This window comes from Aythya ferina (genome assembly GCF_964211825.1).
Source record: "Aythya ferina genome assembly, chromosome: 22".
Lineage (NCBI taxonomy): Eukaryota > Metazoa > Chordata > Aves > Anseriformes > Anatidae > Aythya > Aythya ferina.
Genome location: NC_140320.1, coordinates 1749523 through 1772898, shown reverse-complemented (window position 1 = coordinate 1772898; position 23376 = coordinate 1749523). Strand labels below are relative to the sequence as shown.

The window sequence follows — 23376 nt, the reverse complement described above, 5'->3', positions numbered from 1 at the left end:
GAGATGCAAAGTGTGTTCTGAACTGATTTTAACAGAAGTTTCAGTGGTGCTGTCAGAGTTTGTTAAACTTTTTTTTATTATCCTTTAATTGAAAGAAAGCAGTGAGGTTGTCATCTCTGCCAGGTTTGTGTAGGATGTTTTGATTTAAAACCAAACCTAAAGTATTTGCTGGTGTGTTTTTTTTCAAGAGTCAAGTGTTGCTTTCCCCTCTCAGCTTGGTTTGACTTGTGCCTAACGTCATTACGACAAAAACTTGGGTCATACATTGACTCTTCTAGAGACAGTCCTGAAAAAAATAATGTTTCACTTTTCTATTAGATTTAAAAAAAAAAAAAAAAAAAGGAGAGGGGGCTAACTTCCATTTTTAACAACAAAGTACCGATGTACTCTACCAGTTCTTGTGTATCAAATGGATACATTTTTTAGTTTTCCTTTGAAAATCACCTTGGATGTGGTGATGTACTGTACTTTCTGCTGCAGTTAGGGGTGTGTTTGTCTTGCAAGTTGCTGTGATCAGATTAAGGCTAAAACCACCACTGTAAAACAAACTATATCTGCATCAGTAATACTAAATCTCATTGCTACCATAGCGTGTCCTTGAATTGCAAAAGGACTACAGCATGGATTACATATAAGCCCTGCGCTGTCAGGTGTGCTGCATGTGCACACTCCAGTGTTCCCCAGGCAGAAATCCGTTCATTTAAATACACTCACTTCAGTGGCTGTAGACAGTCTGAGTTATTGGAAGGCCTGTAGCATTTTACATCTTGTGTGTGCTCATTTAGACAAGCTATTGCATCAGAGCTTTCTGTAGGTGAGTGTTTGTTCTACTCCCAGTTGCTGACAATTCACTGTTTTCTTTTGGAAACTAAGAAGTTCTTCATACAAAGCTTAACAGAACTGCCAGGATAATACAGTGAAATAAGACTTTGAATTCTTTGTTTGTCCACAATTTGGAGCTGTGGGGGGCTGTCTGCTGGAATTGCTCTGCTCCTTGCTCTCCTGCACATGGAAGTGCTTCCCATGCGAGTCTGTCACTGCCACCACAAACCATTCGCCTCCGGCTGTGGGGCCGGGCAGTTGGGCACAGAGCGATGAGCATCACGTCACCCGCTTGGAGGAACCGAGTTACCTGCAATGCTGGGTGGCCTCAGGGGTGCCATATCAGAGTGGTTGATGCTATTATTCTTATCCTCGTGGTTGTCTTCATCAACGTCAGGCAGAGCTGAATCATAACAGCCCATCTCCTGGAGGTCTGCAGAAATCCAGAGAACAAGTGTGTCAGAAGAGCAAACTTCTTAGGAGCTTTCAAAGAGTACACAGTGGCAAAGTTAAACCAAAAGCTTTTCTCTTTGGAGAATGCAGAACTGGAAACTCAGCTTCGCGATTCGAGTGGGGAGATCTCAGGTGGAGCCTGCAAGGTGTACACCTGGTTCCAGTGTGACCCAAGTTGTTCAAAAACCACCTTCCCTGATCTGTCATCTGGGAAATTTAAAGGTTAAAATTTTCTTTTCAAATCTTTGTTGCCTTATCTTCTGCCTCTGGCATTTTAGTGGTGTTTTCTAGAGTGAAAATCTGTGGTTTTTAGATCCATGAACTTTTATGGAGTTTTCCTGTATTTGTAACTTTTGAAGTTTACTCTGTTGGAGACAGCCGATTAAGGTTTTGAGACATGGATCAAAAACAAACAAATAAACAAAAAATGCCCACAAGATAAGTTTTATGAAACATTTCATAAAAATAAAAATAATCCTATTTATAGAGCTTTTCCAAGATTATTTCTGTAATACCATGGATAGAAGGCATTTTGCTTTACTGTCCTTGCTGCCCTTTACCAAGTCAACATACAGAAGGTGCATTCTTTTATCTGCAAAAGCATTTTTCTTCCTCCCCTGGGATTTTGGAAATGCATGTGATATACTGCTTTGCCCCATGACATAAATAATCCGTGGCAGGCAAGTAATGGGGTAATTCCTGTGTGTGCTTGCAGTCTGGAAAATACAGCCTCACGATTTCCAGTTGGCCACTGTGAGTTTGCAATCCATTTCATAGAAGCACTGGAAAAAAAACAGCATTGAAGTGGTCATGGTCTCGAGTGACATGAAATGTTGAAGGCTGGCTTGCACTCCGCTGTTGTGCTTCACGATGCCGTCTGTATTTCTGTGATCACACGCTGGTTTTCAGTTGGGACTGGACTGTGCGGTTCCTCCCCACCTGGCAGATCTCTGAGGTGCCTCAGCAGCTCTGGGGACAGCCTCAGGATAGCAGGAAAGGATTTCTCTTACTTGCCTGGCATCTCTCTACTGCGGTCAGTCCTTTACTCATGAGGACAGTCCATTTGACCTCAATGCAAGTAAGACCATACTGGGCAGGGCTTATGTAGTGAACTAAGAGCTTCACATCCTAGTGAAGCTTGTCTGTTTAGCAGGAATTCTTCTTCAGCTACAAGACCCAGAAAATATATAGAATAAAATACTCCTCTTTCTTTTTGTTAGCCATAAGGTTGCAATTAATATTTAAGAGGATGGGCTGCTTTTCAGTGCGGCATAATGTGTTTGCTTTTCCTGGGCTGAAAGCTCTAGTCCTTCTAAAACAGCATCTCCCAGAAATAATATCAAACCCAATCATATAATTAGATTAAAAGTTGTGGTAATTTCAAAGTAGGTCTCATTATTAGCTAGGTGTTTGTCTGCCATAAGGGTACACACGTATCTTCAAGCCTTTCTCAAAGAGAGCGAAGAAATCTGTTTGTTTAAAGAAACTTGAGTTTCTCACATAATTGCTTAAGACTTTAACATGATTATCTTGATCTTTTTTCCAACTCATTATTTTCAGAACTGAAAATGGATGACAGTAGTGTCACCTATTTCATTTTAATGACTGCATTACACCAGCTTTCTGTCTGCTGAGTAGTGCCTTTGGCTAGAATTATTGAGGCTGAAACCTTATAGATGAAGTGGTAGGCACTTTCTGAGAGCCGGTTATGTTAACCTGAGATGAAACATCTAATTTTCAGACTTCTTAGAGATTTTCCTCATTGATTTGGCTGAGATAACAGTAAAACAACCCACTGGTTTTAGGGCATTTGTGTGTCTTGTTGGAATAATGGTACCTACAGATCTGTACCTGTGTGGACCTCTATCAAGGATTTAGCATTTTTAGCATTTTGGTAGGAAGGGTGGTAATACTGATGATAAAGATACTAACACAGCTTTCCCTATCAGAGTTAATAGAGCCTTCATGTTTACCAGATGTGGCAGAGGACAGAGACTGGCCTTGCCTCTCTCCTTTGTCCTTCCCAACATTGTCATGATGCTGTGCAAGTGCTGATGGCCACGAGAGTGACCTCATGGTTGTACTCTGGAAAACTTCTTCCAGGGGCTGAGGATAAGTTCTTCAAGTCACCTAGCTCCTGTAAATGTCATTGATTGTTTTCATCAGAAATACAGTGCCTCCTACACAAGGTCTGACTGTGTCATTAACCGTGTAATTGCAGCATACTATAAAATCTTATTTAAAATGCAGTAGGAGTGTGGGAGGGAGGGCTTTTTCAGTGCCTTGTCTTAACTTACGTGTTCTCATTCTACAACTAGTATAAATGTTTGAATTTGGGCAATATTTATTTTTCAGAGTAGGTAAGGTGCAATATAGTAAACTTTTTTTTTTCCCCCAGTATATGAGGTGCCTTAGACCTCATACAACTGCTTAGTTACTTGGCAGCTGTATTTTGAATTCTGTGTGCTAGTCTGAGTTGTACATTGCCTAAAGCCTGCAGATACCTTGGGACACCCCATTCTGCAAAAGACAAGGAGTTGGGGATATCAGGGAATTTGTAGAGGGTGCAGTGTGTCCCTCAGTCCCTCAGTGTACTCCTGATGACCGCAATGTGGGAAGGCGCTCGCTGGAGCGGTAGCAACCCAGGGCAGGTGTGTGAGCAGCAGAAAATAAGAACCATGCACGTGGTTGTGTTTGCACTTGAAGAGAAGGAGAGGTGCAATAAATACAGGCATCGTGATTCCCCTCGGAGTTTCATGTTAAAGCCAGATATTTTTAGTCTGACTGAAGTTTTTTATGCAACATCTGGCTAATGGGGGAAGTTTTTGTTTTTTCTCCTAGCAAAATTTTCCTTTTTCAGAAAATCAATTAGTCCATGTATCTCTTCTGGTCATTTTCCAGCTCCCCTTTCCCAGAAAGGAGTAGTCGAGAGGAAATACTTCCATCTAGTCTATTCCACGCTTTAGCACTCGCTCAAGTTTTTGTATAGAAATGCCTGTGGTGATCTAAAACATATGGGAGTTGTGCACTGCGCCTCTGCATCCAGCTGTGGAACATGGACTTTCGTTTTCTTTGTTTAAAAAAAAAAAGGAGAGAGGAGGATTTAAGATGTGAAAATTTTAAACATCCTTTGTCACAGATGTACACACATGCATGTGTGCACAAAAATTGTGTGCGCACCCTCACGCCCCCAAACTGAAGTGAAGCAAAGAAATGAGCAACTAGCTAAAGGTCATGGGCTTAGTTTGAAAGCTCTGGGAGTCCTGTAGTTGTAGAGTAACCTTTATGTAAAACTGGGGGCGGAGGCACAGTAAATGCCAAACGCACCGGGTTTCACACGGCCGGGTTGGTAAAGATGAGTGGTTGTTGATCTTTCCCACTTCTGGGGTCATGGGAGGAAATAGAATAAGCTTCCCCTCAGCTTTTATCGCTTCCTCCTCCAGCTAAGGGGAGATTATTTTCTTTCATTTGCTGCTCGTCTTGTCAGCAAGAGAGGTTGGTATTTAGCCAGATAATAAATAATGCTTTTCCTGGGGAAGCAGTTCTCAGATGTGGCTGTAGTTAACACTGATTTCTCCCCTTCTTAGCTTTTCTGTCTTGAGCCTAGTCCTGCAGATCTGTGCTTGGAAAGATGTGGTTTGCGTAAAAGTGATGTGCAAAACTTGTTTGGTTTTGCTTACAGTCTGTTTCCCAAGCTTTTAGAGAAGTTTTGATGGTGCCTTATTACCCACTGACATGTCTGTTCATCCTTTTGAGTAAGTTTCTGATGACGAAATTGCAGTGGAAGTATTTTTGTGCAATTGGGCTTATTTATGCATTTCTTACTGCTGCTCTGTAAATGTAAATAAGTGATGTTACTCAGCCCAGCCCACTTCTCCATTTGGCCTGTGTATTAAAAACAAAATGAATACTCTGTTTGGATGACAGGAAGGTGAGAAATCATAGTAGAAACCTCTCTGCACTCTGAGTAAGGGAAAAAGCTGTGGCAGTGAGACAGGATCAATGGCTAGATTAACAAATTGGGCTTCTCATTGCCACAGCGCTCTTCCTCCCATCAAAATGATTGCTTTTGGGGCTGCTTTTATTGTTCTTTCTCCTCTCCCAGAACTCCTGAGGAGATTGCAGGTATTTAAAGCATTTTTTCCAGTGACTGATTATTATCAGTGTGGGAAAAAAAAGTGAATATTGATTTAGTGGGGGAGAAAAAAAAAAGCAACTGAGCAAGAGACTAATAGCCTGCAATGACAGGACTGTATCAATTTTCAGTTCTCTCAGAGGAATAATATGCTTGTTTCCAGCAAATGGAAAAGTAGACTCTGACTGAAACTGTCACTGACCTCCCACAGCATTTAATGGATTCTGGAGCTCCGAGCAGAAGAGGCAGTCATAACTAACTCCGGGATTTTAATGCACTTTCCTTGAAAGTCAGCAGTTTTATGAAATGCCATATGCAGGAAGATAAAACGTACATGTATCTTACAGAGCTGTAAAAAAAAATTATATTCATTGGCTTACTCTTTTTTTGACCGCGGATGAAGGCGTTTCTCAATAACTTTAACAAGCCCACGTTAGAGGTTCTACATGGTTTCTACCCTTAACATGTGTTGCCAGCATATAAAATGAGCCTGTTTAAAAATGATGGGCGAAGAGTGTGAAGCAATCCCACTCCTGGCCCCTTCCAGAGGCTTTTCCGTGCTGGCAGCCCCGGGCGCTGAGGCAGCGCTGGGTTTGGGCACAGCGACGGGCAGCGGCCGAAGTAAGGGCCCCGTTCTGTCCAGCAGTAGCCAGCGAACGTAAAGGAGGCTTTGTTCTGTGGTAAAGCCACTTCTCTTTGGAATAAATAAAGAAATAAGTGAGCCCCTTCAATTGAAGGGTCTCCTTGTTTTTGCCTGGCCCCGCCAAGCGGCTGGTTCCTCACACGGAGCCGTCCCCATTGTCTTGGCCCTGGAAACGCAGCGGCCGTGCCGAGCCGGCCTTCCAAAGGACGGGGCTCATGAGCCGGGAGATGATTTTACTCATTTTTCTTAGGAACCCGAATCATTGCCGAATCCCACCATAATTTGTAGTGCGGTGCCACCTAGCGTGCAGAGGGCGTTCAGGCTTCTCCTGCTCCGCAGGCCGGTGGCAGTGGTCGTCTTCTCCTCACTTCCAGCTCCAGGCGGCTCCAAACAGCTGCAGCTGTGTGTGCAGAGAGATGCCTGGAGCAGTACTTGTGTGCCATGAGCTGCTGCTTTTCAAAAGTCTCATCTTTACAATTGTTGGTCATTTTTGGAGTGAGGTGAGGCTGAGGAGTGCGAAAGGGCAGGAGAAACGGTGGTAATTTGCACATCCACCATCCCTGGAGGTGTTTAAAAGACGTTTAGATGTAGAGCTTAGTGATATGGTTTAGTGGAGGACTGGTTAGTGTTAGGTTAGAGGTTGGACTCGGTGATCTTGGAGGTCTCTTCCAACCTAGATGATTCTGTGATTCTGTGATCCTCATCATCTGTTCATCCGTCAGCTCATTCTGTGGTCATAAGCTGATTTTGTATCGTTTGTGTGTGTTTCTTAAATCACATCAGGAATTATTTTTTGTCATTTAGAACATGTCCAGTGGTCAGTAGGTGTGTATATCCAGCGTGTTTTACCGTTGCACCTTCATTACTCAAGAAATGTCATTACGAAACCCTACCCACCTGGAAGCCGTTTGGATCTGACTTCTCTGGTCTTTGGGCCTGTTGTTGATGTGACTTCATCCCTTGTGCTGTTGTTCTTCCTTTACATTTTGATCCCCTAGTTGGCTCTTTTAAATTCTGCTCGTATTAAAACGTGGCTTTTCTGTCAGCGAGACGGAGCAATCCTTCCCTCTCTTGTTCCAACAAGTGTGTAACAGCAGCGATGCGCTTGCAGACGCGTCCTGTTCCAGCACCAGTTTTGGTATCGCTGTGTGATATCCAAAATGTTTAATTCTAAATACTGCTGGGAGGGGGTCTGTGCCTCCCCAGGTAATGAATGACTAAACCTCAGCACAGTAAAGGCTGCCAGAGAGGATTAATTTCTGAATAATCTCATTTTGGTTTCAATTAATTGTGAAATCAGACTTTAATAGGGTGTGAAATGGAAATAGAGAGAGGTAACACCAGCTGCCTTTATTTACATGTGTTAATCAGCACAGAGCCAAACAACAACAACAAAACTGGAGCCATTCATAGTGTTTGAAATGCTTCAGTTTGGCTGTGAACTTGGAAAAATGCTCCTTTGCAGATAGGTGGAAGGTCAGTGGCGTTTTTAAAAAAACATCCCAAACATGCCAGCATCCTATCCGAACCCTGAAGTTACTGTATTTCAGAAATACCAAAAGTGGCTATGGAAACCCATCATTACATTGAATTAGTTTTGCTTTGAATAGTAATGTGGAAAATATTTACTTTTCCCTTTTTGCGTATAGCCTGTGGTGTAACGAATAACACAAGAGCGGGCATGTGTGCTTTGTGTATCAAAGTGCCTATTTCCAAATGTCTGCTATTACAGTCACCAGGGTCAATTAACCAGTGACTAAAGGTGGTTTCCTTTGGAGACAGACTGGGTTTTTCTTTTTGGCTCCTAGTTCTTAAATGGTGGGCACCACAATTTTATGGGAATTTGTGTCGGAAGCAGAGCTCGGTCTGCAACCAGGGAGATTCTCAGTTAACTGTTTAGTGCAGCTTTAGGGCAGTGGGGAGAGCAAATACAGATTTGGGTTGTGCTGTAGTTGGTAGTAGGAGAAGTGTTGGCAAAATCCATTATGTCACTTCTGGCTAATCCCCTCTGTTGTTCGATGGCAATTTGATTTGGGTTCCTGGGAAACTTAGCGGTTTTGATGGTGTTGCTTGGGGACTGGTTTTGTTGAAATGAGGAAGGCGATTTCTGCAGGAAAGAGCTGAGACAGGTTCAAAGAAACTTTTTCATTATTCATCCGGAGAGGAACAGCCTCCTTAGCTTCAGTTCATGAGATTTACCCCATCTTTCCTTTACAGTTTCCCTCACTCATAACCCACAACCTGTCAGAAGGAGCAGAAGACGGGACAAGGAGAGTTCTGGCTACATGGTGTAGGGCTGTGTGCATACACCTGGGTGCACATGCCTCAGTACCCCAGGACATCCATGTGGGAGTTGCTGTACAGAGATGGGTGTAGACCTAGTGCATAGTTGGGTTCCTTTTAGCATCAGCACTCTCAGTCAAAAACACAGATTTACTGCACAACAGCATGTGAAATCATGCTGTTGTTTCTTACAAAACAGTATCTATATTTCAGCATCTGAGATACAGTTGGGCTTGTAACCTACATACTCGTCTTGCACAGTTGAGAACTGCATGTTGTTTGTAAGGATGTGAGCAGTGATCTCATTTAACAAAGTCAGTTTAGGGAACAGTTGAACTTACAGCTGGATGAAATAGGCTTTGTCAGTTGAGGGGAAAAAAGAACATTTTGGTTATTTACTGGTGTTTCTTTTTCCTGCTATCTGGTACTTGCAAACAAGGAACTTAGATGGTTTTAAAAGGGAAACAAAGTTTGTAATTGGCCTTGTATTATACTAGTAGCATCCTTTTCAGCTCCTTGTACTTATGAATGATATATGCTACTAGTTAGGGAAATACAAGCAAATGAGCAGTACAGACAACAGTTCACACATTCCTCTGTTGCATTTTACAGGTCATTTCAGGATGCTCTTTGCCTTAGCAAATACACTTCTCACCTCAGAAGAGATTTTCTTCATTGTCACTTTCTATAACCTCTTTGTGCCAGTGGCAGACAAGTCTGCACATCATTGGAGCCACCGATTCTGTATCAAGAATTGCTGTCTGATTTTATCAGAGAAGACTAGATGCAAGAGGGAATTGGGTCTCAGCTTTCAGATGGGCTGAGGGGCAATGAAGAGAGTACAAAACTGGAAGGCTGCTGCTTGCTGGTTACTACTACCCAGTTTTGCACAAAACAGGGCTTCTGTGAGGTGACTTAGGCTTTAGAATTTAAAGGCACTGACTTCCCTCATTCCCTAATGTGTTTTCTTGGTGCCATTAAAATACACCATGGTGTCATGTATTTAGGTGTATGAGAAGCAATCTTGTCAATTCTGCCAACTTGTCATACTTAAAAATACAGCCACCAGCAGCACCTTCCGCTAAGTTTTCCAGTGTAATGGTTATATTTCCATGTGGGCAAGCAAGCATGGAAAATGGATTAACGTTTGTTGCCACCACGGGCAACAAACAAGAAAAAATGGGAGAACTTCACACAGGCAGCAGGACAGGTATCAGCACTGGAGTGAGGCAATTCTGTCATCTTCCTGCATCATAGACTCTACTTGTTGGAGAAATAAATACGAAAAGTGTGCAAGAAGAGAGTTTGTTTAAAATCTGCACTCTGTGGTGTTACACTTAAAATATGAACTTTTGGAAATTCCTAATGCATGAAAGTAACGGAACATCGCTGTGTCAACACCGCCAGATGCTTACGTGACGATTTTCTGTCATTTTTGTGCCGGCCAGCCCAACCCTGAGACTGGCTGTAACGTCCCATCAAAGTAGCTCTTTCAAACACAGCACCATCTAGAGTAAAAAAATCAAGTACTGCAATACAGCACTGAAATAGACTTCTGGCTATTCAGGGTAAGACCTGCTGCTGCCTCCTGGAAGATGAAGGCACTCGCAGTACCCCACCAGCTTCCAAGGACCGACTTAGCCCTGTCGTGGAAGTGGTGCAACTTCCCTGAGCTGGGCTGCAAAGGTAAACGAGAATTTGGCCAAACACAGTAATAAAGGCATGAGGTTGTGCTAAGAAACTATCAGATATTAACACTTCTGTTTTAATAAGGGAGTTCAAAAATACAGATGTGAGAGAGCTGGTTGTGTTCCCTCCCTTCAGTGGGGAGATAAATGCCAGGCAAGGGCAGGCTGGCTAAAATAAGAACCCCTGACGTGGTCAGTAAGTTGCAAACGCCTCTTTCTGAGCAGAAGGGACTAGACCTCAATATCCTGGGCTAGCCAAAGTGCTGTGAAGTGGCAGGAGCAGTGTTACGTGGTGTGGTATTCAGCAGAACTGGTGGCTGAACTGGAGTGCTGAAATTGCCACGCACACTTAGCATCACGCCCGGCGCTGGGGCTGAGCAGAGGGGGTGATCTCCATGCTGGGGTTATCAGTGCTCAGTTGCTGAGTGCTAAAATCCTGCCAGTGGATAATGATCTGCAAAATTTGATTGGCAAATGCTTCAGTGTCATTCATCCGACGGTCGTAGTGTAGACCTATTGGACAAGCTAACGTATTTAGGCTGTTAACTGAACTGGGAAGATTTTGATAGCAAACTTTTCATCGTTTGAATACTTGTTTTCTGTAGGGAATATGTGCAGCGAACAGAGAGCTGTTGTACCTAGGCACTAGGGCACACATCCTGCATTGATCTGCAGCTTGCACAGCACCAGGGACTTGAGAGGAATTTCATGGAGCTTTAGCTCTGAGCAGTTTGATACCAGTGGAAACGAAAGGAGGATGAGGAATCGGCTTGCCCTGAACTGTGCCGTGTTTCAGGCATGTGATGGCAGTTTGCTGTCATTTTTTTTTCTTCCGAGCCGTAGCAGCAGACTTGTGCGCTGCGCCTGAACACAATCCCTGCATGCATTCCCTCCCTCTCTGTTTCTCTTGGCTCTTGTTAAACTCCACGGCTTGTCTTGTGGGACCTTTCCAATGAGAGAGCGAGCGGGAGAGAAAGGAGCAGCGCCGATTTCTCTACAGTGCAAATTGAGCATGAAATGGGCAGTGTGGAAGCGGCTAACGGGGCTATGGAGGCAGCTCTCGAATGCTATTCATAGGCACATTCAGATGAAGAAGCAGCGGCACCAGGAAGAGAGGAGAGCGAGTGAACCGAATGTGGGGAGTTTAATTTGATTTTGCTAGCCTGGAGTTCCTGCATTTCGGAGCCGATGCCTGGAAGGTTTTTTCAATTAACTGCTGGGAAACGAAGGAGAGACCTGGAACTGTTAGGCCTTGGCTAGGGATCCCATCCATGGAAAGAATAGATCATTGTAGCAGGGGTAAGTAGTACACAGCCTTTCAGAGATCCTCTGTGCTTGATATAAGATCCTTTTTGTTTACTGGCACAATGTAATAGCAATGCTAAAATAAAACCAGCTGAAAGAAAGCCTCAAGGATGACACCAAATGCTAATGTGGCAATAAAGAGTGAGTCAGATTACAACTTCACAGGCAGTGTTTGCTTTGCAGAATTATCAGATGTCACTTAAAGGGGGCATTTCTTGCATTTTTGTGTAGACTGTCTTGCATTACTGATTTTAAAGATGAGGAAAATGCAACCTGTGGCCCTCCCTCCAGAGATTAACCTGTGGCCTTTTGGAAGATTTTTGTGCTGAGCAAGTCAGTCTGAAAGATGTATTAATGAGAGACAAGGAATTAACTGGGAATGGGGCTGGGAAACATCCCAGTAGTGGTTTCCGACCTCAGTCGAAGTGAATGGCTGTTCAGATCCTTTATTTATTTATTTATTATTTCTAGTGAATCTTATACCAATTAGAGAAATGAAGAGCCAGTGAAAAAAAAAAAAAAGTTGCATTTTATGGTGCTAGATGTATTGCTAATAACACCTAGAACACTTCCTTTTTTATGGGGCTAGGTTCACCAAAGATTTCTTTTTAAAATGAAAATATTTTATAATATGTTTGCTTTTTATCTTTCATGTGTCCTTGAAAGATAATCTTTGGAATATCAAGTAATGTTTACTGGTAAAGAGGATGCATATCTGCCCCGAATGTTTATCTGCACAAGGAATTTTATAACCCTTTATTTAGGTGTTTCTTCCTGACACTGATATGTACCTATATGAAACATAGATTTGGATGAATCTTAAATCAGGTGCAGGGACACTTAATACTCATCTTAGAGCTGTGCTGACAGGAGCCATAGTGAAGTGTACAGTAGACGGGTAACTTTTTAGAAGAATACATGCATTATTTTTCATTCATAGCCAGTAAATTATTAAATAGACAAAATCACTATTTGCTATCCAGACTCTCTAGGAATGACTTTGTCCACATGCCTACCTCTACAATTCCTGCCACAGGCAGCTCAGTGCTACTCCAGGCTCTAGACAGGCGGTGTACATCAGTGCAAAGCATCTTCAAGACCCCTGCAAAATAACTCTGAGTTACCCTCACGCCTCCACTTGGAAAAGGCAAGTGGCTGTGAGCCCTTGGGATGTGTCGTAACTTCTCCCTTTGTGCTGGCTCAGTTCTCCTGCCTCGTGTGGGAGAGTTGGACTTAACCCTCTTCCTATTTCCTGCCTATCTTTGCTCGTTGCTTTTCACATGGCCCAATGAGCCTTTCATTGCTTGCTCCCCAATTTGCATACGTGACTAAGGGCATCTCCGTTAGCTGTCAGGCTGACTGACACCTTTCACTTGAGCTTGTGGTTAGTGTGACAAGTAAGAGCTGGTGATGAAGCATTTATGTTCCAAAAAATGTGAGCTTCGTAGCTGCCATAAGTCAAAGAAATTGAGAGCTTTTCTGTGTTTTATTTATGTGTATGGGGCAGTCAGAGTAGGGTAGAGAGATACTTGGACTGGCTGCTTTCAAAATGCTGGACTGTTTGCATGGCAGTGCTTCCTGTATGCAAAATGCAGTAACTGTGAGATTTAAATTCATTATTTGGAGTCTATCTATTTGACTTGTGCAGGTTTTTTTACTCCTGCTGATCCCTTACAACACAATTCTGTGAGTAGCTGTGTTTTTTTCCTTCCTCCTTCCCTTCTTTCCATCCCTTCCCTTCCTTTCTCTCCTTCTTTCTAATGTTTCACATTTTAAAAACTGTGAATTGACAGGGAACAACCTGATATGCTCTGGAGCTCTAGGAGACGAACTCCTAACAAATATCATGCAGCTCATCAAACCTCAGAAGTCTGAAATTGATGAGGAATTCACAGTCCTCTGCCTGGACCAGAAATGTTGTTTGCACGATGCACTCTGAAAAGGCCTTTCCATAAAGATGCTCAAAGATGTGTTCAAACTCTTCTTACACCAAAACCAAACCAACCCCCTCTGCTTGGCCCTGGTTTATCATACCTGGAGGTATCTGTGCCAGGAATTGCTGCAATGTTTGGAATTACATTTTGTCAGCAGCGTAATATTAACAGGAACCTGTACCCTTAGCCATTTAACACGCCCTTGCGATTGCTTTTGCTAAGGAAACGCTTCACTTACGCGATACATTGTTTTATGGAAAATTGAAAGAGATGACTCGTGTACCTCCAGATTATTTTAATTTCCTTTTGGCCACACTGCACTTGTTGCTCTCTCTCCTTTCCTTGTAAGCCCTGACGTCTGTGCAGGAAGTCGTGCAGGGCCCGTAGGCATTATCCTGATAATGCCTTTTCTCCACCTGGCTGGAGCAGGGGTGCCTGGAGAGCTCAGTGCTTCAGCCGCTCAATGAAAATGCTCAGCTCAGGCCGTGCCGCAAGACATCACTCCCTCCTCCTGTTCCTGTCAAAGTGGCGTGTGCTGCTTTCTCCGAGCAACAAAACAACCGTTTAATCAACAACATGCTATAATGGAGGCTCTGTATTTACTGGAACCAGATGCGCTCGTGTTTCTGAGGCTGGGCTTGCCTGGCAAGCTGTCCTTGGAGTAGCAGTGGTTTTGGTTTCCATCGTAGGTGCACTTAGCAAACTGCTTCTTCCCTTGTGTCTTATCCTATGGTGTATCTGTTGGTGGTCAGAAGGAGTAGATGGGGTCAGTGACAGATTCTGCTCATTTATCTTCTAGTGCCTGATCCCTGAAGCACGCGGCTGTGCAGAAGAGTTACCTGTGTGTTTATTCCTGTGCTCCTCGGCTGCTCTCACCACAGTGTCTGGAGTATGGAGTAGCACCTAATAAGCTCTCTTGAGGATGAGTTTGCAGAAGGAACATGATTGCCTGTGCCCTTCCGTCCTCTGATACATTCTGGCAGTGATTCCCCAGCTGTGGCCACAGTTACTGAGGGACTTTGCATGTGGCTGCCACGTGTAGCTTATTACCCTGTTATAAGTCTGGCAGAGTACAGGAACCCTGCGCCCATGCAAATGTTTGTTTGAGAGCCACTGCTTTAGTGGCATTTTTGTTGTGTTTTCTGGAACCCCAGGCACTGGGAGTAGTGCCCCCACAAGAAACGAGGAGAAAATGAGGTTAGCATGGAAGTGAAAAACCAAATACTCACACAGGGAAAAAAAACAACTGTGAAACAAATCTGGTAGTAGCTCTGTTTTTCTCCCATCTCTTCCCAAATTGTATTACCAGTGAGATTCTGCTTCATACTAAGGAGCCAGAATATCCAGATTTCAACCAAGTAAGGTGAAAGCAGTTTTCAGTCTGGTGACTGTAATGTAGAAAGTTCTCTCTCTAACCATGTTTTGGGTCTAGTTTCTCTGATGACCATTATCGCTATTACCTAGAATACATGGAGTAAAGAAATTTCTTAATGGTCAGTTCCTATAAAGCATTAAAGACAAAACCCAAACCTACCAAATTGCAGCCAGAAAACCCACAGGTGGCAAATCCAACTTATATAGCATTGCAGGATGTTGTGCCTCTTTGCCAATCACTGAGTTCCTGAAGCACTTCTCTGCATGCAGCTGCATCGAGGAGGATGTTTGTTAGTTTGTTTTTAATAGTGTCTGATATTTTAACTTCATGAAAACATTCTGTTTTCAGACCCTAAGAAGTTGTTTTTTGCCTAATGGACTCCCTAATGGTTGCATCTCTGAAGTTTTTATGAATATTTCATTGCTTATGAAGATTGACCTTCTTACACACTTGGAAGAAATAAACTGGTGAGACCACAGGAGAAAGCATTTGCAACTTAATACAGGAAAATCTGGGAAAAGTATCTCTGATACAATTCTATGAGATTGTTTGTCTCAAGAAGCTCAGGCATCAGATATATTTGGTGTGAGAATTAAAACAACTCCAGCAGCATACACCTAAGCTGCCTGCACTGATGGCTCAACCGGCGATCAGGAACTGAAAGGAAACTTTCAAAGTCACACGTTTCTAATTGCAGTAGGAGTGGAATTCTGTCAAGGTTAGTCTTGAGTTCTTCACAGAAGCACAAACTGGATCCCACTGTGCTTGGTGTCTGAGAGCAGCACTACAGTAGTACTCTAGCACGGAACGGAGAAGCCCCCCTCCCCAAAACTGCACACAGGACTGGGGAGCGTGGAAGTAGCCAGGAACTGCCTTCCATCTCCTCTTGCTGCGTGTAACAGAAATGTGGCTCAGGGCAAGTTTTTTGTCTGGTTTCATTTTTATTTTATGTTGCTGGCTTAGTTCATTAGTAGTTCTTAATCCGCCTTATATTTTACTTTCTGTCTAATTGGCTGCCTTTAGTTCTCAGGGTCGAACTGTCTTTCACTGGTTGCTGTGGTAAACTTAAAAATATCAGGTCTGAAGCTGCTGTATTTGCAGCGCTGTCTTTCCTGGCATGAAGTTACAAGAGCACTACATCCCCTGTACTGTACATTGTTGCAGCTTTGCAAATTCTTCCTGACAAGGGGCTGCTTCTGGACATGCACCTAGTGAGCAGCGTGCTGTAACCCAAGGAGGTTCTCATCACCAAGAAAACAAATTCTTCCTTCTCAGCTCGAGTAACATAATGGAAATCAACACCTGTCAGACTGATGCTGGTAACTTTAGTCAGTGCTAAAAGCAGTTGAATTTCAGTCTGAAGCTGGCTACTGCTTGCACATAGGCACCCTGTGTTTTTCTATCCAACATCTACTGGGGCTGTTCCTCTGCTTTGCCTGATTAAGTGCACTTTCCTTCTCCAAAGACATGGCACTAGCAAAAATCTGCAAGCTGCAGTGTTTGAAGGGCCTTAATAACCTTTACCAGCATTACATTCTGGAGTCAGCCTCTAAGATGCCAAATCTGAGAACAATCAGTTCTCATGGGATGCTCCTCTTCTCTGCCATGTTAAGATGCTGCCACTTGCCAGCCACTTGCAAGAGAGTTCAGGTGAGAGCATATTTAAAAAGTCGCAGCAGCTAAAAACGCCAAAGGAGCTCTGTTTTTCACATGTCCTAGTCAGCAGGCATCCCCTGCGTGCTCCCCACTATCTTTAAAGTTATCCTCCACAATAGTCTTTGATTTGCAAAGCAACTCAAGGGGCATCACAGCCTCTCTCCGAAGCACAGCGAGATACACAGTGCGCACGCATGACCTCACTGGAAGCTGATATTGAAAATGAAATAACAAAATAACCCCAAAAGAGACTGGATCTGGTGCATGCATGGCACATATGGAGCTGTTATGACATCCAGCATGATTAAAGCACCTCAGAGATCCTGCTGTGGGGTAAGTAGCTGCCCTTTTCTCTAGCTGTGCATATTTATAAGCGACAGTAGGATTTATTAGTCTTGAAGGTGAGGCTCAGTTGAAGGGGTGCTGACTGTTGAATAATCATGCTTCCAAAGGAAAAATTGTCTCATGTAATTTGCAAGCTTAAAATAGTTCTCAAAGTAACTACGGGCAAAATACACTTCCCATAACCTTTTTAATTTACTTGGTGCTTGTATTTATGTAAAATTAGTCCTTCTGAGTACACCTGTGAGTTGACGGGAACTTGTCTGCTAGGAGAATTTAAGCCAGCATTTAATACCACTTTTATTGCTAGAGTCCTCCTGACACGTTCCAATGATGTTTTCTCTTGTACTCTGCTCGATCCATGGGGAAAAAATAGGATATGTTCATGGGAACGTTTTGCCTTTTTATTGCAGAGAAGCATTTGAGTTTAATTCTGCATACAAACACCAAGCTGAATTAGTCAGTGAACCTCAATGCCAATATTAGCACACTTAGGTGGCCAGAATTAATCTGTGCAATGGTTATACACAGTTTGATCATATGTGCTTTATGAACGTGATGTGGAAATTCAGCCACCCTGGCAGAGCTTGGCTGCATGCCTTTCACCTGGGCACACATCACAGTTCTGGCAGGCCTGCAGCAATTTGGGGATTGTCTGGAGGAGGTGTGCAATACGCCGTGCTCCGTGCACATCAGACATGCTGTGGGTGTTTTTGTCACACTGCTCTTAGCTCGGAGTAGTAATCTGTGGCATTACAGGAGATGCCTCTTGTTTTTGTCTTGTTGAGCTCTGTTTAATTTTTGTTGCTCTCGGTTGCCTCTTCTAAGATTTCAAAGGGATGATTTCAAAGAGCAGTAAATAAATGGAGTTTCAGATACAGAGATATTCTTTAAGCATTTCTTCTTTGTCTTTACTTTCATCATTAGTTTTGAGAAGCTGCTCTGTTGGAAATGTTCTTTGCTGCTCTGAAGCCACAATTTGGTGTGAAAAAGATAAAGCAGGAGAAGATAGGGAACCGTGTGGGGGTAAAATTAGTACATTTATCAAGATAAATTCTGGAGAGCGGGAGGAAAATGGCCAGATAACTACATTTTTGCTGTCAGAGAAATTAGAGAATGTTTCCCTGTGCAAAAAGATTCGCCAACCTACATTTTCAAATACGGTAAAACGATACCTTCAAATATATCAAAAATAGGTTTTGAAAGTGCCCCATTGCAAGATAAACTGATGTAAGTAATGGGTTCTGCTAAATGAAAATTAAGTGGTGTTTGAATCGCTAGGGCAATTTGAAAGGTAGTGAAAGTATTGTCTGGTAAGAGACTAGAGCTGAGGCAGATAGTAAAAGGCTTTTCCTGTGATGAGTCTGCAGCTCTAGGTTTGAACAGTGTTAAGGCATTCAGCTTCCCAAGAATTTGCCCCAAGGATATTTGGGTCTTAGATTTTTTATTTTTATTTTTATTTTAAATAAAATGGAGAAATATTTCACAGGAAAATCAGCCTCATATTTCTTGCTCTTGGCCATCAGACATACTTTTCACCCAGTACATACATTCCAAAGCGATGCATAAAGGTGGCAAGATGACCTGTGGTTTTTCCCTTGTCTGATTTGCTTAATTGCACAAACATTGTAAATTAACAAGAGGACAGGCATCAAGGAGACATTAGAAGTGTGGTGGTTTAGAAAGAAAAAAAAATCCATTGCTAATATTGTCATAAAAAGTCATCAGATGTAACAGGAGTTTGCAAATGTAATGAGCTTTTGCTATGGCTGAGTTTGAGCAGCAGCAATTTCAGTTGCATGTGTCTGGCTGCTTTTGCCAGGGAGTTAACCTTAAATTCCATCTTGGAAAAACGTGAAAAGATTACCGGGTTTCCTTGGAACAATGACACATCCTCTGCCAGGAAAAGCATCAGCCTTTCCACTGACTTCAAGCTCCTGGCGACAGACAGCTCCTCATCATCCTTGCCATCTCTCCTCGACATTCCTACAGATGTGCGCCGTGTTTGAGATGAAACCTGCTGAAGTTTCTCTTGCCTGTGAGGCTGATTCATGGCCATCCGCCCCATCACAGCACCCCGTGCCAGGCAGCTCAGCTCGCTGGGACCGCTCCCTCGCCCTTGGACCGCTGCACTGGGCGCTGCTCAGGGAGCACAGCCGGGCAGGTCGCGTACTGTAGGCAGTGTGAGGGCTGGGTCTGCTAAGGAGGTTTGCAAACTTCTAGTAACTTTAATGTTACGAAGTTGTGCAGATTTTCCTGTGTTTGGAGAGAGCAGTTGTATTCAGTTTATGTATGGAGTTACTTTGGCCATGAAATGCATTTTTCACATGATGAGAACATGCATTTATTTGCAGTATGTTGTGTGCAGGTAGGTATGCTTTGTCCGTGGCTTCACTGCAGGTTGTATGGCAATAAAGGATGTAGTGCACTTCGTGCATGCAGATCCAAGCAGAAGAGAGGCAGCACTGCACGTTCAGGAATGTGTCAGGAGCTGCACCTGCTGCTTGGGGTCAGGGACAGGCATGTTTCTGTCAGCATCTCGCTCTGAGATGCCAGAAATGTATCTGCTGTCTCAGGCCTGGTAATGGATATGCATGGTAGTGCTTACATTTTGCTCGAAAACCTGGTACTTGCTCCATGAGGCGTGATAGTGCATTCATTCTGTACCAGCAGTGTCACTAAAAGTTTTTGCAGGAGCCAGTCACTGGTGTGCAAATAGGGCAAGGCAGGAGCTGGAGGGTTTGGGGCTGCCTGCTGGCTCCCAGTCAGCACAGCATTTTCTCAGGAATTTAGACAAGAACTTGCAAGATGCTGTGTGGAGTACTGAGGTTGACTCCAAGAGGATGTGAGAGTTATCCACAGGCCTTTGCTGCTCGCTGTAGTGGCCTTCCGAGGGTCAGTGGGCTCACACCTCTGACACGTGGCCGGCCCCAGAGGGCTGCCCTGCCCAAAGCGTGGTGGGGTGGCAGGGCTGGAGCATGGCAGGGAAGGCCCTGCTCCTTCTGTTTGCAAGGAGGGAGAAGACGTGAAGGGAGGAGGAACCATATTTTCCCAGCCTATGATCTTAATTCAGTAATTAATTGTTAAGTATTTAATGCCTCCAACATTGAATGCTAACTGTAACTCTCTTTCTGCTTAGTTTTTAAATTTTGCCTTAGCTTCAAGTAAGATTTTAAGCTTCAGACAACAGCACTGTGCAAAATGATTTATGGGACTGGAAGCAAGGCAAGTTCATGGTGTTAGTTACCACAGGCGTGGACAGCTTTGCCAGAGCCCTTGTAACCTTTTCTGTAAGTATGTGCTGTTCTGCACACGGGCACTCTGCCAGCAGCCGCGCGCTGTTCACTTGTTGAGATGTGTGTGAGGGAGATCAAGAGCAAGTGTTCGTGGCGTTAAGAAGTAGAAGCTGAAATAAATAAGCTTCATAGATGAACCAGGTCTGTTTCCCAAGCCTTGCACAAATTATCCTTTCATCGGGAGAGCTGGATGGAGTTAGCATCCCTTGGAAAACAGGGAAATTAAAGCTAAAGCTACCTCAATGAGCTTCCTGTGACATCTGGGGGTCAGGGGGTGGCTGGGAGGAACAGACACAGCCCCATTCACCTTGCAAAGCAAAGCCAGCTCTTACCTGGGCAGGATTTGGCACTTGAATTTACTACCAATAACCCTAGCCTCAGCAGCAGATTTATGTAGTGCTCTTCCTTAATATCATTTTTTAAAGTTTTTGTAGTCTGAGAAGAGCCCACAATTGTGGTACAAAGCATAAAAATGATTACATGAATCTCAAAGCTGTATTTTCACTACTTTTCTGTCTGTGGTAACACATGCTCATGAAACAGGGCTGCTCAAAAGCTGCCTCTGTTCTAATTGACGTCCTGACCGCAGTCACTAGTCCTTCCTTTTTCAGTCCCTGTGTGGGGAGCATGGCAGGTCCCGCACAGGTTCACAGCAGGTTTGAAGTTGTGGAGCTGCAGGCAAACAAATGAGACTTTAAAACTTTGCTGCTTTGCTCCGAGCACAGATCTGCCGGAGTTTGATGCGAGGATTATTCTTGGAGGGAGAGCAGAAGGGAGCTCCAAAGCCACTTTGGAGAGGACGGATGAGAGTGTTTGTTTTGCTCCTGCTAGCCCCTGCTCTGGGAGGTAAACACACGAGCACAGTGCTGTGCTCGGTAAAACTACCAAGCTTTTCAGTGAGATGTCTGCATGTGCCATGTCATAACTAGCTTTCCCTCCTGGTTGCTGTGGTGTTGTTTATCTCTGTGAGAGGAGTGACCAATAAATCATCCCTGCAGGAGACTCCTGTAATCGCTGTCTTTATCTGCTGGCTTACTGGAGATGAGCTGCTTTTTCTCAGACAGTGGGAAGACAGCATGAACTAGAAGCATTTTGAAGTTAGTCCTGCCTGTAAATACTATCAGTAAAGTCTTGGTTAGCAAGCACTGCTCTTTTTTTTTTTATTTTTGGCAAAATTATATATGAACAAGGTATGTAACTTAATTTTGTCTTCCAACTTAAGAAGGTGAAACTTGCTATTTCAGAGTGGGTACAGTGAGGTTGTGATCACTTCTTCAGCTGTGTCCTGCTCTTGGAAATCTTTGCTGCTCTTTGGTTTATTATCATTCTCATTGTTGGGCAGTTACCCGTTGTTCATTGCATCAGGCATCACTACAGCTCTACTGGTCAGCAGCACAAAGCGACACCGTGTGCTTTTGCAGGAAGAATCCCTCACCTGCTCCAGGGTTTAGCACATCAGTTCTTTGGTGGTCTGTGCCGAAAGGCAGAGTGGAGACTCACAGGTTGTCTTTAGCCATATAAAGGAAAATTTCAATGATACTTTGACATAAATTTTACTGCACCAGATGCACCTGTCCTTTGTAGGATGTCTTGTTTGTAAGGTACACATCAGGAGGAAAGGCTTTTAAATATTGTGGAAGCAATGATTTTTGAACAGCATTAATGTATATCAAAATAAAGATTAGGCCACATCGGAGCAGGGAGCATAAGTGAATCTTCCAGGGTGTTTTGCTGCAAGGATAGTTACGTTACAAGACAAACCCAACAGATTTCCCTGTGTACACAATTCTGCTCACTGTCCCTCAGCAGTCATGAGACTGGCTGCAGGAAGAGGGGCAGTCACTGAGCTTCTACAGCTTTTCTCTGAAATAAGACACTTCCATATATGTAGGGCAGTACAATGGGTTTAAAATACCACTTCTCACCACTGGCAGATTAGAGAGAGAAATTACTAAGGAATTGACCCATTGTGTCACACTGGGACTTGGAACAAAAATACTGTACTGGTTGATAATGTTATGCAGATTACTGCAGCCCCTGTGTGGGCGTTTTTTGTTTGTTTTACAGGACATGTAAAACAGCTTAGGAGTTGGTTTTGCGAGACGTGTGCCGGGATGTCACGTAAATGGCTTGAGGTAATAACTTGCTCCCTCTCCTTGGAATCCAGGGAGCTGTGCTTTTGGGCTGGCACCTGCCCAGTGTCAGAGCATCCTCCCTACAGCCAGACACCCCGGGGAGGTGTCTGCAGGTGGGTGCGATGCTGCAGGGGAGGGCCCTTGACAAGCGGCCCAAGATGAAGCTGCATGCTAGCAGGGGACCCTTGGGGCAGTAGGAATCAGTGGCAGTTTACCACGGTGCCTGGCTCCTTCCCTGGCATTTTACTGCCACAGGAAGCAGCACAACCCCAATAGACCAGAGAAGTTCAGAGGAGAGCTGCCGAGCTGCTGAGGCCTCCAAGTGAGCAGAGCCATTCTGTGCCGTAGCACAAGCAGCACACCTTAGGCCGGGAGTCTGTCTAAATGGGGACTTTCAGAAGCATTAACATGAAAGCTAACTGCGTGGGTGTAAAGTCAATGAATATAAATCAGCCGGTTAATCCTCAGGTAGGTATGCTCTTTCAAATGGAAAATGATCTGAGTTTGCTGTAACCTAGTCCTCCTACACACAGGGACCTCACGCCTACGGATGATTCACTTTCTATTTCTGGAGAGATCGTGTGTGGACTTGGCTTGACATGAGTCCAAACTGGTGTGAATGGCAGCAAGATGCGAGAGGAAAGGTGATGCAATTCAACCTTTGTCTTAACTCGACCTGTACCTTTTTCTACCCCGTCTCTTGTTGCACAAAATCAGGCCTTATGTGTGCCTTGTGTGTGCCCAGGGAGCTGCTGCAGTTGTGTGTGGCCGATTTCATGGCCTGGCTGTGCAGGTAGGCAGAGGCCGAGAAGTGATGTGCAGCCCTTGGGATGCGCTTTAGCACTGGTGAACTTTAAGGAAGGCAAGGCCTGAAATTTCATTGTGGGCGGACAGAGTAGGTGTATGTACCCTAAATAAGCAGTGAGGAGATTAAAGGATGGAAACTTTTCTCCTTGAGTAGGAAACCCGCTTTTAATTGAACTGGAGCTCCCTGGAACCTGACACACGTGGAAAATATTTCCAGCCATGTATTAGCTTTCCTTTAACTGCATGCTTTGTTTTTTTGTTTTTCTTTGACTGTTAGTTTGAAAATATAGTAGCACTTGAAATATGAAATTTGATAGCAAAGAATGGTGATGAAGTGATGGGGAATGTGCAATGCAGAAATAAATAATTGTATTTAATCACATTTATGGCAGTGGGCCACGTACTGCTACACACATAGAAAAGTCAGTCTTACAAATCTTTAAAATTGTCTCCTTCTGGAATGCGATTTTTTAGGGTAAGCTCGCTCACCGTGTCACAGATC

At 43.8% G+C, this 23376-nt stretch overlaps 1 protein-coding gene across 9 annotated transcripts in view; it reads left to right on the top strand.

Annotated features, from left to right (window-relative positions):
• Positions 1 to 23376, top strand: part of ARHGAP32 (Rho GTPase activating protein 32) — a 265176-nt gene that overhangs the window by 134803 nt on the left and 106997 nt on the right. Inside the window, exon 1 of one of the 9 annotated variants that reach the window (XM_084495635.1) lies at positions 22662 to 22711. The exons of the other annotated variants lie outside the window; for them this stretch is intronic. Within the exon in view, the coding sequence (XP_084351761.1) occupies positions 22667 to 22711 (45 nt within the window). The 5' untranslated portion in view covers positions 22662 to 22666. Of the gene's footprint in view, positions 1 to 22661; positions 22712 to 23376 lie in introns of those variants that run through there. 9 annotated transcript variants of the gene reach the window in all.